Here is a 16,317-nt window from a genome sequence, read left to right as displayed (position 1 = left end):
TGAATTGCACAACGAAATGCAATTCTTTCATTAATTTCAAGAATTGCAAAAAAAAAAAAAAAAAAAGGCTATTTCGTGAATTGCACAACGAAATGCAAAAAAAAAAAAAAAAATTATAATTTCCTATTTCTTTTTTTATTCACGAATTGCAAAAATAAAATAAAAACCCCTATTTCGTTGATTCTGTCACGAAATGCAAAAAAAAAAAAAAAAATCACTTTCGTTCAATTTAATTCACGAAATAAAAAAAAAACAACAAAAAAACCTATTTCGTTGATTGCACAACGAAATGCAAAAAAAAAAAAAAAAAAATACAAATCAGTTTCGTTTTTATTCACGAAATAAAAATAAAAAAAAAAACACAAAAAACCACCTATTTCGTGAATTGATTCACGAAATGCAAACAAAAAAAAATAAAAATTTAATGCTATTTCGTTAAGCATTTCACGAAATGCAAACAAAAAAAAAAAAAATTTGATTGAAATAATTCTACATTGAACAAGAGTTTGTGTGGGTATTTCGTTGTTATCCAACAAATACCCATTTTGGTCTTAAAAAAAAAAAAGCATACCATTTTTGTCTAATACGTAAAAAAAAATTTCATTTTACCGGTGCCTCTCAATATTCTCTTCAATTTCTTTAGTATACTGTCGCTAGTTGTTTTCGCATATGGCATCACTTGATCATAAAGTTGCGAAACCAATACCTTTCACATCTTATACATCCATAAGTCTTTCTTTTTGCTGAAGCTTAGAGTAACTTAGAAAAATAAAACTTAAAAAGAAATTAAATAGAATTTGGCAGTTTCGTGTGCTATATAATTGAAGTTCAATTAACTTCCATACGTTGACAGTAATGTACTGTCAAAGTCAAGGCGGAGCTAGAAGCCGACGATGGACGAGCTCGACCGAATTCAGCAGCTTTAGTTCAAATCCCGTATTTGTATTAAGAAATTCACTAAATATGTACAAAAATTAAATTTGAAACCCAGTTAGTAACACCTATGATGTTGCTATCCTAGAAGTTAGAAACTATAAAAGTCAAATCTTGGTTCCGCCTCTAATCGAAGTCATTTAAAAGATAACTACAGTCTACATGTAATGGTCCATAAAAAAGTGGGATTAGTAACCTGGAAACATAATAGATTACTTGCCACAAATATAGGTTAAAGTACGCATATAATATCAAAATAATTTATATTATCAGAGTATATATAACTTAATTAAATCCATAACTGACGGAATATATATGAACGTGAACCCTACCATGCAATCAGACAAAGCTATATACAATATTCATTGGTCCTTTGCTTTTCAATTAATCTGGTATATATGACGGGTTTACATAGTTTCATTACTACTCTGAAACGGTAGTGTATATCGAACTTAAAGCTAATTGGCACTTCTAGTTACATTGCTAGTTAACTCCGGCTTGGCGCTTAATTATTTAGAGAAGGGCTATTGAAAACTTAACTGAAAAATGTATGGAAAATGTTTTATAAATTTCAAATAAGAGAACCGGGAAATGCAGTAGTTTAATTTCTTTAACACAACAATTTCAATAAATTTCCTTGTGTTTTTCTCGACAATTTACCAACCTAATTTCTTTCACCGCAACTTTCTATTAAATGGAAAAATGAAATGAAAAAGAAAAAAAAAAGTAAGCATAACATATCCAGTTTAAACAATTTGAAATGTGTTAAAATTATTTATAATAAGATAATTAATATATAAATATTGGGAAAAAAGAAAGTTAAGAAGTGACGTACTAAAATGGAATACGCATCACGAAAAAGAGACCTTAATTACTACTTCTCTATCTCAGCAAAAGGCAAGGGAAGATCAATATCAAGGGTAAGCAGTAAGCTGCTACTCGATCTTGTACAATATTAATTAAAAAATTTGTTATATAAGTACAATGCTATTGTAAAAAGAAATGACATTTTATTGTGCAGTCTAATCGATTATAGCATGTTACTATTTTATCTTTCAGATTATTAATATCAGGTTTGTTACAAAGAGTCCTTATATTTTAAGTTAAGCCCGAAAGTATATTTTCGCGTTAAAAAGTAATTAAAATTTCCTTAATTTTAAAATGCCGACTAAGGCCTCATTTGTTTGCACTTACTGGAGGTCTGAATCTGAATGGTTCAGATCTTGCCCATTAAGTGCATTTGTTTGCATTAAGATCTTAGACTTAACGACCGAATAGTGCTTAATCATTAAGATCTTGAACAAGATCTTACTATAATTAAGAGGTATTTTTGTATGGAACATTTTTATCACCAGTTCAAACCCAACCCCAACCCCAACCCCACCCCCACCCCCACCCACTCTCCACTACAACCCCACCACCCAACCACCCTCCACTCCCTACCACCTCCACCCCACCACGAAACTCAATCCCACCCCACACCACCCACTCCCCACCACAATCCCTACCCCCACTCCCCACCACTAACCCCTACCCCACTCCCCACTACCCCCACCTCCCACTCCCACTCCCCACCAACTCCCCCACCCCACTCCCCACTACCCCCACCTCCCACCCCCACTCCCCACCAACTCCCCCACCCCAACTACCTCCCACCCTTCACCCCAACCGCCCACCACCCACTCACCCCTCCACCCCTACTCACCACCCACCACGACTACAAAACATCTCCACCATTACTAGTGAACATAAATGTTTTATTTTTTTTATCAAATAATATTTTATTTTATTAAATTTGTATTTATTTTCTACTATTTAGTTACTTTTTAATTTGAATTGTATATTTATTATGTTTAAATAAATACACTAGCACATTCAGATATTGAAAAACAAACAGTCTTAATCATTCAGTGTTCAGACTTAGAGACAACATCTTAATCATTCAGATGTGCATTCAGATTCAGACGTCTTAATCTTAATGAAAACAAATGAGGCCTAAACCTCAATTAACGGTTCAAAAGGTGAGTATTTACCCATTTCTCACGATCTTCTGAGCATGTCTCAAAGAGAGTTTGATATTTCATAGTCAAATACTCTAATATTTTATCAAGTTCCCAACGTTAACTTAGAAAATCTGCAAACATGTAATCATATTACTAAGCAAGACATTCTACTTTAGCATGCAAAATAAATGAAAGAAAAAGAGAAAGGTCCACTCTCCTTGGATTTATTAGCAAGAAGTCAGTGAACCATGATCGAGTTAAATGGAAGTTAAGTGGACACCTTTTTCCAATGATTATCCACCTGACTTGACTGTAAAATTTTTATTTACGCGAGATCATGGAAATTTCAAATTTGACCCAAATTATTATAATTTGGATTTACCGAGAATATGTTTAAAAAAAAAAAAAAACAAGTATTCATTAGTTTATATGTTTACTTGAATTTACATTTTAGATATGAATGCTAAACTAATTAAATGGTTGATTTTGTTTAAAATATAAGTTGATTAATGTTAGATTCAGCAGGCATAGCTGATGGAACACCTGGGGTGGTGGCGCAGTTGGCTAGCGCGTAGGTCTCATAGCTTCTGAGTTATCCTGAGGTCGAGAGTTCGAGCCTCTCTCACCCCATTATTTCTTTTCTTGCTCTTTCCCATGAATTTAGAGTACAACTTTCCAAATAAAAAAGAAAACATAATTATTTTTGCCCAACTTTAGTACATTTCCATTGAACATAGTTTTTGATACATTTCTTTGGTTTCTAACCTTATTTTCCAGTTAACTCTTTATTCGAGCAACAATTAATCAAAAAAAAAATTATTCAAGCAACAATTATATCAAGAAACTCTAGCGCTTGCAGACAACTCCACGTCCATGAATTCCACTGTTGCATTTTAAGCTTGGCAGCTCCAAATTGTTCAACGAACTTACATTCTCATTTACTGCTTGAAACTTAGCAACAGAGCAATCAGCATTAAAGAGTCCTGAAGCTGAAAACTCTTTGTCACCTCCCATGATAGGCATCAAAGCACCCATCTTCACTCTGCTCACGTAGTTCCTTCTATAAGTTTGCCCCAAAACACCACTCACTTCATCACTTAGTGACAAGAACTTGAATCCAAGTTCAAGATGAGCAAAGCAATCGTCTTGTGTTATGCCATAGTTATGAACTCTAGATTCTTTCTCCGTAATAGGCACCACCTTTGCTGTAATCTTGAAAATATTTTCAACTTCGATTACAATTTCATTGATCTTGCTGGTTCGAGTGATGTATGTTGTTGGTCCAGATACAGACATCCACCTGTTGAGACATAATGTATAATTAACTCAAAAACAACTTAAGTTTTTGGATGAGGTGGTCATATAATTCTACAGGATATCAGATCACACAAGAGCTTCAAATCTCGAAAAATAAAAAATGTATTTACGCCAGGTGGACACTTTGTTGATTTGTATTTAAAAGTTAATCACTTTTATCACAGTTAGAGTCGTGATCTGAATTTTAGTTTTGAGTTCCAGTTTTCTGACCAAGCGGTCAGTTTTGTATTTTAGATCACTTATCGCTTTGAAAAAGTAGTTGACATGTTTATGCAAATCAATCAAATGTTTGACATGTTTTGCTAATTAAAAACAAGACTTATGCATACACCTATTGAAACATAATATAATTAAGCACTACCTTTCGCCTTGGTTGTTGGGGAGAACAACAGTTTCACCATCAAAGTTGAGGGAGAGGTGGTCGATGGCCTCATCCCATGTTGCTGTCTTCTGTGCTCCAATAGAAATATTGTGTGTACCATATAAAATACCGATGGCTTGAACCCAAGTGAAGTCTCTCTTCATATTCTCATTTCGTTTTCCTATGAAGTGGGCATTAATGTGGAGATTAGAATCTGAGACCAAGCAAAAATCTTTGTCCTTCTTGCCGTGGAAGTAAAAAGTAATTCCATCTGCACCAATGAAACGTGGATCTTGGCAAACTGCTCCCGGCTTGTCACAACCTGTATTCCAAGAAATTAATAGTCAATACCAACTAAAAAAATCAAGTTGTCACCGATTTGTTATAGACTCCGACAACATATCAGTTAATCGTGCTTTAGCGTATATAAGTCAAATTCATTAAAAGAAAATATATGTGGAAGAGAAACTTACTGCAGACAGGTTTGCAAGAGACACAATCAACTTGACAAGTAGTAGGGCAAGAACTAGGGCAAGTATGTTCTTGATTATAACAACTTGGGTATTTCTTGTTCTTGCACTTATACTTCTTGGGAGATGTTGATGGAGGAGATGGAGGTGATGTTGAGGGAGGTGGAGGTGATGCTGAGGGAGGTGGGGAATAGGGAGGTGAAGGTGAAGTTGATGGAGGAGGGGAATAGGGAGGTGGAGGTGGGCCATCAATGCAAATAGGCTTGCAAGAACGACACTCAGTTATGCAGCCATTGGGACAGAATTTGGGACAAACATGTGGAAGATTTTTGCATTGTTTGATCTCATCATCAGAGCAATGAGAATGACTTGGATTATTGGCTATTCCAGGAGGAGTGGCCTCTACTATTGCCACAAGCATTACCAAGAAAATCCCAACACCCACAACATTGTGAGCATATGATCGAGCCATTTGAATAATTGAGCTGTGAATATGAGAACCTTTTAGTAAATATGTTGTTGAAATACTAGTATTGTATTGAATTATGTGATTTGCTAAGGCGTACTGCCCCTTTTTATAGTAGTTGAGAATGAGACAAGTAAGCATATTGTTTCGTGTCATAATGTCAACGTATTTAGTATAATTGCATGTTTCTTAATATGTCATCATTCACATATTTCTTTTATCAAGTCAACCTCAATTTTTTTCACGTCTTATACATTACATACATCTTTTCTTGAATCTTAATTTAGAGTAGCTTAAAAAGAAACTAAAGAGAATTCCGCAATCCGTTTATGTGCAATTAAGGAGAAATAATATGAGTTTAATTAACTTATGTACATTGACAGTACTATAAAAGAATTTTTACACTATCTAGTTGTTTAACCACAGATAACCATTCATAAAAAAAAGTGCGATAAGAACCTGAAAAACATAGCAAATTACCTGCCACAATGTTTAAATAAACTAATAGTGGTAGAAAATCCATTTACACTGTCAATATATATTACTTAGATCCATTACTAATACTCGTACATGTATGTGATCGACCCAACGAACGAAGCAATCAGAAGGAGAGAAATATGTTAACTTGTGAAGAGCTTATAGTGTTAATGAAGGGTTATTTTGGAGGGTGGCGAGGGTCGTCGGTACTTTTCTTCTCCATTAATCTGGTACGAGTGGTTTGCGTAAATTCATTAGTACGTAAAGAACATGAGGAATAAGGTCAGAGTTCTGCATGGCTTTCAGTGTCGGCTCGTATGGGAAATTTTGGGGTTCTGGTTTTGAACCTATTTTGTCCTTCAATTTGGGCTATTAGGATCGGGTATGTGGGTTAAATGGATCTCATTTTTCTTTTTCTTTTTTTTCTTTTTTTTGGGTTAAAGCGGACCCAAAGACGAGTGATGTCGCATGCACTTAAGCAATGTGCAAAGTATTTTAACCGAATTTTTATTTTCCGATGAGAGTGACTTTCAATAGATTAGTGAATAGTTTAGTGATTTTTATGCGGCAAAACAAAAAGTAGTGACTTTCCAGCAGTAGACTAATGTTTGGTGGTTAAGCTTTATGTTACGTTAAGAATTTATATCTGGTGACATTGTTACGAAGAGTCCCAAGAAACAAAGAAGAGAAGAGGAAAGATTTGATATAATTGAATGTTAACCCTTTAAGATTTCACCACAGGCCACAATTTAAGCTTTCATTCAAATAGCATAAAACTCAAGAAAAATTGTCTTTTCTCGCTCGAGAATAATTTTTTACCTCTCAAAGTGAATTTATTCGTAACTATTGGGTGGAGATAAAAATAGTAAGACTCCTCAGTAGTAGGATAAGGATGGAAAGGTAGAAAGCAATATGATGACCGTAATCATTTGCACCTTAAGACAAAAATAACTCTGATCTAAATATGTTGATCATTCTCCGTCAATCCATAAAACCATAAGACATACCATGAAATCTACATATTATTTGCTCATGCTATGTGTTTTCAGCCTAAAAGCTAATAATATTACAGCCTAAACTACTCTGAGAATATGTCCTCCCTTGCAGCACTTTTTCTTATTCAACACTATCTCCAGTGCTTCCTGCAGCAATTTATCCAAGCAAATAATAAGAAGAGGGTGTACCGCTGAACACACATAACCAAGAAGAGAAGGAAAGGCTATGAATTTCATGCCGTGAATTGTGTGGATGTCAAGTCAGCATTAGATCGAATGGATTCAAGTACATGCAAAACCAAGATCATATAAAATGTTTTTCACATTGAACAAGATAATATACAAGGTAACATGTTATTCATCAAAAAAAAAAAAAAAAACATACAAGCTAACATGTTTAAAAAGTACCTTATGGTTGAGGCGGAGACGAGGACAGTATTACTTAATCAGTATACATCTAATAGGCGATCCCTCCGCACCAAGCAACCTTAAGGGCAGACAGTGTACGGTGTATATGCCAGCTTCTATATCATCCAGCTTCAGCCCTTCTACAAGAATAATTTCCTGGAATATTTCAAACACCATAAGATTGGGAAGGGATTGTTAATGGCATCAGAACAAGTAAATGTCAATTAAGTGACTAATTCTACACATTCTAATATCTTTTCAAAACAAGGAACAGAGATGACTACAATTATCTTTTTTTTTTTTTTTTCTTTTTTTTCATTTTTGTTTAGAAAACAAATCATCCAACTTGCTTTCACTATCTAGAAAACTAAGTTCACATCATTGGTCAACCATCAAAAGGTTGAAATTTTTTCTAAGTTTATGTTCAGCTAACCTCCACTCTATTTCCAATTCAGATTTCATCTTTTGTGAGTTTCATTACTTGAAGCAACCATACAGGTAACTCTAAATTCTGACCACGTAGCAATTAGGAAATATTACATTGAATCATTTTGTTATTGGCCCTTCACCGTATTCGGTTGGACTAAGGTTAAACAAGGCTAACAAGTATCCTGGAAAACAAGTAGGGAAACTGATCTAAACCTTGAAAATGGAATCACCCATATAGGAAAGCAGGGCTTTTCTATCTCAATGATATGCAATCATTTCTGTTTTTTTCTTTTTTCACCTTTAGAAAAAACAATGAGTTGGATCACCACATTTCTCATGGAACTATGAAATACAAACTCAGCAGAAGTAGAAATTAGGCAATTCAGAATATCAGAATTTTGGGTAAGGCTAAGAATGTTCATTATATACATTTGAAACCACATCTCCCACCCCCACGCCACCCAGGGGCATCCACAATTTTCCCGTGATGAGTATCGAATCATAGGGGGCACTAAAGGTTCAGTAATCCGAATATGACGACTTACCCTGCTTTTCAGGAAAACATGATGGGAAGGAAGCAAATCATCAAATGCAGCAACCGATAAGTAATCAATTCCTGGAAAGAAAAGCAAATGTCAGTTATGAATCCTTCTAGCTGTCAATAATGCTCAAGGGTAAACCAGGAATTAGATTATCACTCATTTACTATAGTTGAACTGCAACCGTAAGACAGTAAGACACAGAAGCCTCTTAGGACAAAGTCAAAGTACGGAGTTCATAATTTGAGGGCAACAAATGGGAAAACTATGATGAATTATGGGCAATGAAATTTGTCAACAGAAGGCAGTAATGGACAAATAAATGAGGATAATAAAAATACGTGAACCATGATACACACGGACTAAAAATCAAGATAAAACAAGATAGTAGAATTAATCCAGGTTCCTTATATTCAATAATAGAAAATTCGGATATTAGTCAGGGAGAAGATAATACAAATATATATATGCATCTGTATTAATTAGATACTCGTTCACGCATTTATATGAATTGCAAGCGTGATGTTCCACTTACTCATGACACAAAGCATAAAGTATTGATGAGATTCATGTAGAGTTATCTTGTAACTGACAAAGTATATGTACACCAAAGATCCGGTAAGGAGCACACAAGAAAGTGCAAGTTATGGGAAAATTTTCACTTATTACTCTAGATACCATAAAAGAGGAGGTAATAATGAGCTACGTGGATTATATGCAGAAACCAAATGTAGACACCAAGTCAGGACTAAGCAAAGAAGGTAGTAGTTGGAGATACCAACCGTGTCAATCAAGCAAGGTGCCACAAGAATATAAAATAAAAAAGAGGAATCCTCTGACCATAGAGGCGTAACAATACACGAAGTATACTGTTTATAGTTGAACACTACTGTAACCGACATTCTTTTTCGGTAAGTAACACTACTGTAACCAACATTCAAACATTCAAGCACACAGTAAACAAAAACATCATAGCTCATTGAACAATATCTTACCAACAAGTTTGATGTCAGTGTTATCCACTAGCCACTGCGCTCCATCCTTCATGAAACCGACATAGCTTGTGTCAAATGCCTTTTTCCACATAAGACGCCTGAAATTCGATTAAGTTCAATCAAGACACTGTAAGACTGTAACTGTACATCCAAGTCAAATCATTAAAAATTCCATGTGAAGTGTTGCCTAAGGGAACCTGATAACATCCACGCTTCTTTCTATACCGAAGTGATTATTCATAGGTGAATTAGTTGAAATATGAGCAACAACTACATAAAGAATGAGTGTACCAAGACCTGTGAAGGAACATCTCATTCATTGCACTAAATGCCAAACCTTAATTGCTTATCATTCAATAGGGCTGCGAAAAATTTACCCAGCAAGAGAATTTACCACTAAAAGAACAAGAGAAAAGGTCGCAGAAGTTACAGACAGATATTTTGTATAATCCATCAACAGTAGGTTAGGCTATGTAATGCATGAGTAACGCATGAGAAACAACAAATGGGCGCCACATGGATGTTTGGTCTGGAGAGTACGGGATTAAGATACTATTTGAAATGTTTAGCCATTCCAGTAACAACTTGCTCATGGTATGACAGTAAACTAAAGAAGATACAAATAGATCTACAAAATGAACAGATACAGAATGTGCTGTTAGTTTAATTTATTCTATTTTTTTGACAGGTATGCTGTGAGTTTCATTATGTTTCTCGCAATTCATCAATCTATCTACTGAAGATTTTGGAAGAGTAATCCAAGATCTACATTTTGTATAGGCACATTGTCCAGGGTCAAAGGGCAATTTTTTGCTATGTTCTAGTTGGTTTTCAACTTCCACTTCCAACTTTCAGGATTTAATCAACAATCCAAACAATGCTCCAAGAGGCAGAAACTGATCACACCCCACACAAGCTTAACCCTTGCATTGGCCGACAATTTAGACTTGAACAAGAAGTAAAAGCGTGAACTTCGCTTAACATTTGACAACCCTCTTTGTACAATACCATAAAGAAAGAACAGTAACAAACATAAAGATGTGAAACCTCACAAAGAGCCAAATTTCCTTCAGAGTACTAAATCAGATGTAAGGATTAAAAAAATTAATAGATGTCTGTTGTTTATCTTTGTAATTATAAACAACCTGACCTGAAGGAAACTGCTCGAAGCGGCACTAATTTTGAAAAATGTGTCGACGCATCACTTATCAAAGAGGTTAGTCTTGAGCAAGCCGCTAAAAGGGTATCTCAAGATCAAGCTTAATGATGTAGGGGTGTATTTGCAAAATATTAAAGGGTCTAGGTGATTTCTGATAATTAAAGTTGGATCCCCTAATGTAAGTTTTCTGGTTACCCGTCGAGCTACTTTGGTTATGGCGCTAGTGGAATACTTTTCATTCAAATGAAAAACCACAAACCAGATTCCTTGAGCATTTGGTAAAATCTGTAAATTCTGGAGATACTCCAATTCTATTAACAATGAGAAGAGCAAACAAAAACACAAAACATAACAGTGACACGTGACAAAACTTCCAACAACTTCACTATAATATACAGCAACCAAAAAAGAAAGGAGAAGCTACATTTAACTTAGAGAAATCTTGAAGAATGGAACTTCGATCAACAACAAACATGAAACTTAAGCAAAGTTCTAAGATACTGCTATAAATTACCTGTCAGTGTTTAGTGTCCTGAAAAGTACTCGTTTGACTCCCTTGGGGATATGTAAGGATTGCATAACATCGGCTGAATAAAAGAAAACAAAAGTATGATCATATATAGCCAATAAACTTATGCAAACAACTCTTGTCTGCCACTCAAATCTCAGAGAGTATTTCTTCCTCATAGTTGTTGCACATATCATATTGTATGCAAGGTAAAGACAGAGCAAAAGTTTTAGCTCAACAATTTCAAGTCAACTGATATGATGGCAAATTGAGAACTACTTAAGACAATAAGGTGGAATAATTGATCCAATAATAGGAGAGTTTATCATCCTAGAGACATTCAGCATGAGAGGGGATGGGAGATTTACCAGTTAAGTTCTTGTCTCTCGGAACATCAACTAGCAATGCAGGACCTGTTAAAGCAAGTGAAGGACATCATCGTTAATGCATGAAAATGGGTAATACTGACTGTAAAAAGATAAAACACTAATACAAACTGCTAAAAAACTAACAAAGGGAGAAACATTAGCAGTATGGCAGTATGTAAAAGTGAAGAAATAATTTACTGTTAAAAAAAAAAAAAGTGAAGAAATAATTTACTGTTAAAAAAAAAAAAAGTGAAGAAATAATTTTAATAAAAAATAGACAGGAAGCCATACTCTGAAAAGGAAAGAGAATCTAGATCAATGATAAACCCTTAAAAGGACTACAACCAGTCAAATGAAAAACAAAATGTTAAAGATCTTTGTAGGAGGTATCTTTCCAATAAAGAAGATAGCAAAGAAAGGAAATTTCTTTATTCCATGAAAAACATTAAAAAGAACAATATCATGTGAGTGTATCTCAGATGAATGGATCAACGTAAATCCTGTCAGAGAAAATGCATCAAATTTGAGTACATACGCCTCGTGAAGCAAGAAAAGCTAGGTACTAACTGTATCTACTGAAGAATCAAAACAATTTACACGAATACCATAAATGTATGTAGCAGTAAGAATAAACTCCCAGCATGCAACCCACACAGACACTCTTCCTTTCCTTCTCTCCCTTTTCTCAGCAATGAGAAAAGCTTTACCATAAATAAGGCCTATGGACTGTCACAGAAGAAACAGATTTTTTTTTTTTTTTTGAAGGGTCAACGATTCACCAAAGAAACTGACTTTACGTTTCAGGGCTTCCTATGAGGTTGTTTACTAGCTTCTTCCTCTTTTTTTAATTTGATTAGAACCAAATGTTTGCCAGATACAAAACTGACCTATACTGCTACTCTTGGACATCTGGGAGGATATCAATACCTTAGACTCTAGAATCACAGTCATAAAATCTTTATCGAAAGAGGATAAAAGATACTCCCTCTGTTTCAATTTATGTGACATAGTTTGACTCAGCACGGAATTTAAATAAAAAGAGGAGATTTTTTCAACTTGTGGTTATAAGACTATTGAAACTTGTGGTCTTAAACATGCAATAACATTTATGCAGCTATAAAAGCTTCTCATTAAGAACAAAATGTGAAGTTCATCGTGAGATACAAAATGAGAAGTTCATAGTGAGATACAAAATGAGAAGTTTATAGTTAGATGTTTCCAAATATAGAAATGTGTCATTCTCTTTGGAAAGGAGAAATAAGGAAATTAGTATCTCATAAACTGGAGCAGAAGAAGTAATTAAGACTGAAAATAGATTTCAAAATATTCTAATTCTTAGACCAGGTCTCAAACTGTTTCCAATGATTGTTTTTTTAAGACCTAATCTCCAGTCTCCAATATCTGATCAATTTGAAAGAGCAAGTAAAATCCATGCGGTGTAGAAATAATCAGAGACATGAGTAGAATTAATCAGAGCCATGAGTATTTAAAAATAAGCACATGAGTAATCATTTTTCTAAAGCACAAGAGCTATCATATAATTAGAAGTTTTTAATGCCATCAAAGATAGAATTTCTGGGGCTAATACCATTTAGAACTCTAAGGTCAAGGGAATCAACATCAAACCCTGCATCATAGTAATCGGCAAACATGTGTCCTGGTGCATCAACGTGAGTGCCAGCATGAACGCCTAATCTCAATTCAGAAAAGTTGTAATCAGAGCCATTCTTCATGCTCGACAAAAGAGTAAGAAACTGTCCAATTCCTTCGTCAGAATCTCCCACAGGAGTATTAGGATTGAACTGGTGTGTGATATCAAATATTTGTCCACCTTCATACACCTCTCTCCTCACAGGTCTCAAATCATCACTAGATCCAACACAAGAACCCGGTTCATCACCATATCCAGTTGGGTATGCATCATTAGGTGATGAAAAAGCAAGTGATATTGTACTTACAGCCAGCAACTCAGCTAATACTAGCAACTTATACACAGCCCTCATCTTACTTTCCCAAAAAGGCATGAACTTTAGCAATGAAAATTAGAGGGCTAAACCATATGACTTCATCAATATGGTCAAGTATAGTAGATATAGCAGTTCCTTGTGAAATTTTCGTTAGGTAAACATTGACTTCTCTTCAAGAAGATGCTTTCTTTTTAAAAGTTTTGGATAACATTCAATACCTTGGATGCTTCCAAAGATATCTTGACAATTGGGTCCCTACAAGTATTTAATAAGTACAAGTTGCACTAATAGCACCAATCTCCCGAAGGAGCTCGTAACAAAACAAATTTTTCAAACGTTGCAGCCTAGTAAAGGCCAAGAATAACATGCCATATATCGCTATCTAAATTCATCAAACACGTAGCCCCATTAATCACAAGACACATATATCCAGGTGCAACAATGTGCCTCAAATTGACCGTTACTAGACTATAAGCTAACGTGAAGGAGACACCAATGCACAAGATAGTCAAGTAAATAAGAGGTCAAAATTTCGTCCATGAGATACCAGTTCACCTGTTAATCTAATACAGCTTGGGGGTCGTTTGGTACGCTGGACAAGCTAAATAATCTTTTAATAAAAAAAAATAGTACAGCCTTATCCCTTATTTGGTTAAGGATCCTGTAATAAGTGATGCCTGCCAGATGGTGGAATAATAATAATACCGGGAATAGTTATGCCTGGATAAAATAAAGAAAATGACAAAAATACCCCTCAAATACTTTTTCTACTAAACAAGAAGGAAGTCAACTAATTCCACCATAAATTATCCTCAAACCAAACGACCCTGATACTACTACCAGTTATGTGCTTAAAAGAAACTAATGTGCGATTACTGGAGAAAAAAAGAGATGGAAATTAATTCTTACCATTAAGAACTTCGAGGTCAAGAGTGTCCACATCAAAACCAGCATCAAAATAATGATCATAAACATGACCAGGAGCATCAATATGAGTACCAGTATGTGTGGGTAGTTTCATCTCAGAGTTATTAGCAAGTGACCCATTCTTCATACTATTAGGCAACCACAAGAATTGGCCAAGCCCATCTTCTAAACCCCATGAAGGCATATCAGGTGTCATTCGATGGGTAATGTCGAAAATCCGACCGTTACCATAAACTTCACGACGGACAGGAATTAGGTTGTCGGAATCAGTAGATTGATACGAGGTTGTCGTTTCGATACCGTAAGGTGAGGGATAAGCGGAATTAGCCAATGAAAGGATTGGATTTAGGATTAATTGTGAAAGAGTTATTAGTAGAAGAAAAGTAGGGATCTTCATCTTTGAAGACTCTGTTTACAATGTCAGATTAGTTTTTTGTAGTTTTGATTACTCAAGTCGCTGAGCAAAATACAGATGATAAAAGATTATGATTATATATAACTTTAAGATTGGATAAAAGATCCGGGTTTTGGGGTGTTTAATTTGAAGCAAATTCTATTTTCTCAAGGGGTGGATAGTAGATTATAACCAAACAAGAAGTTTATAAGCGGATAAAGTTTCAGTGGGAAATAAACACTGTGATTAGATTATTATTTTTTTCCAATAAGATAAGTTCTCTTTCCATTAGGACCAAAAAAAGGTTTTATGGGAGTTTTTCAAAGGCAATAATCGAATCAAATTGAGATTTTTATGACCGTTTTCAGATTAGTATTTATAGTTTTGACTAGTCTCAGTGTACACGTACCTCATTTAATAATAAGCACTGTAGGGAAAAAAATTGCACTTAGCTATTTTGTCAATCCGGTTCTAAATTGTACATAGCTATGATTTTTTTTTAATAATTTGATACTAATTTATTGCTAAATAGGATCAGCAACGAATTCTAATGTTTAACTTTTCATCGCTAATTCGTGTTTATTTAGTAGAACCCGCATTATGTGTTTATAAACTTAAAATAACCAGTTTTATTATCCAAATCTCTAATTAGTATCATGTCAAGATTATACTTCAAAGTCCGATTAAACTTGATATGATTAAAATTTCATGCACAAGTTTTATTCAAAAGAAAATCAAGGACGTGCCATTTTCATCCAAATAGATACATGAAATTAATTTTAGAGAGAAAATTCTAATTTCATTTGAAAATTATATTGAAAGTAAAGGTCCTACAAAAAATAAAATGAAATCCTAAATAGTAAAGTCTAGTCCTACGAAAAGAAGAACAAAATTAAAATCCCTAATTGGAAACTAGAGTGCTGGTGTTGAAGCTCATTTTCCAAATCCAGCTCAAAATTGATTTCCATTTTACTTGCTTTCGGTCTTTGTTGATGAGCTTGGAGTTGCTGAGTATGTGGATTTCGAAGTACAGAGCACCAAATCTTGGGTCCCCGATTTCTAAATCTTCAGGTAAGTTCATCATCTCCGTTGCCCTCTTTTGCCGATTTGATTTGTGGTGTTGCTTCTCTTGTAAAGTTGACGTCTTTTCCGTTGCCTTCCCTTGTCGATCTGTATATTTGTTTCGCTTGTGGTCTTGTGGTTGAACTTGTGAGAGTGACCATTTGTTGCTGATTCGACTTGTTGTTCCCCATCCATTCTTTTTGCTGGTACATCGTGCACCTTTACATGTTGTTTTCGCTTGTTTCAGTGCGATTCACTCCTGTTGGTATCTCATTGAAATTTCTATTTTTCCATTGCTGACTTTCCATGTATCCTTGAATCTGTTTGTTTCCTGCTTTTTGGATTGTCCATGTTGTGGTCCTGCTTATTCAATGCTTATGTATGAGGTAGCTGCAAAACAAGGAACTAATGTTAGATAAAATTGCTTCCCATGTTCTCCTCCCACAACAGGATTTGAACATGGAAAAAAACTTGTCCTGCTTCCTTCAATGTGTCCATTCATCTCTTGCATGGTCTGATCCTTAAGTATGGTAATTGTA

General features: G+C 34.8%; 2 protein-coding genes and 1 non-coding gene across 6 annotated transcripts; 1 reads left to right on the top strand and 2 right to left on the bottom strand.

Annotated features, from left to right (window-relative positions):
* The first annotated feature begins 3,481 nt into the window (after positions 1-3,481).
* On the top strand, positions 3,482-3,566 carry TRNAM-CAU (transfer RNA methionine (anticodon CAU)). Its single transcript is given in 2 exon segments — positions 3,482-3,519; positions 3,531-3,566. It is a non-coding gene; the product is annotated as a tRNA-Met (tRNA).
* On the bottom strand, positions 3,566-5,905 carry LOC132064859 (uncharacterized). The gene is made up of 3 exons (XM_059458004.1): positions 5,088-5,905; positions 4,615-4,936; positions 3,566-4,236 (listed from the first exon to the last, which is right to left on the bottom strand). Exons 1-3 carry the CDS (start codon positions 5,704-5,706, stop codon positions 3,783-3,785), a joined length of 1,395 nt encoding a protein of 464 aa, XP_059313987.1. The 5' UTR covers positions 5,707-5,905; the 3' UTR covers positions 3,566-3,782.
* Positions 5,906-6,928: 1,023 nt separating this feature from the next.
* LOC132064862 (cyclase-like protein 2) lies at positions 6,929-14,942 on the bottom strand. Of its 4 annotated transcripts, none has more exons than XM_059458011.1 (7): positions 14,305-14,942; positions 11,429-11,473; positions 11,067-11,139; positions 9,394-9,491; positions 8,405-8,475; positions 7,431-7,586; positions 6,929-7,169 (listed from the first exon to the last, which is right to left on the bottom strand). In XM_059458011.1, the coding sequence occupies exons 1-6, from the start codon at positions 14,717-14,719 to the stop codon at positions 7,461-7,463; spliced, it is 828 nt and encodes a 275-aa protein (XP_059313994.1). In that variant the 5' UTR covers positions 14,720-14,942; the 3' UTR covers positions 6,929-7,169; positions 7,431-7,460. The 4 variants fall into 4 exon arrangements, with proteins under 4 accessions (XP_059313994.1, XP_059313992.1, XP_059313993.1 ...); XM_059458009.1 differs by lacking the exon at positions 14,305-14,942 and adding an exon at positions 13,017-13,467 and having other exon boundaries at positions 6,929-7,246; XM_059458010.1 differs by lacking the exon at positions 14,305-14,942 and adding an exon at positions 13,017-13,467 and having other exon boundaries at positions 6,929-7,213.
* Between the last annotated feature and the right edge of the window lie 1,375 nt (positions 14,943-16,317).

Source organism: Lycium ferocissimum, chromosome 7 (genome assembly GCF_029784015.1).
Source record: "Lycium ferocissimum isolate CSIRO_LF1 chromosome 7, AGI_CSIRO_Lferr_CH_V1, whole genome shotgun sequence".
Classification (NCBI taxonomy): Eukaryota; Viridiplantae; Streptophyta; class Magnoliopsida; order Solanales; family Solanaceae; genus Lycium; species Lycium ferocissimum.
This window is presented reverse-complemented; position numbering and strand designations above follow the sequence as displayed.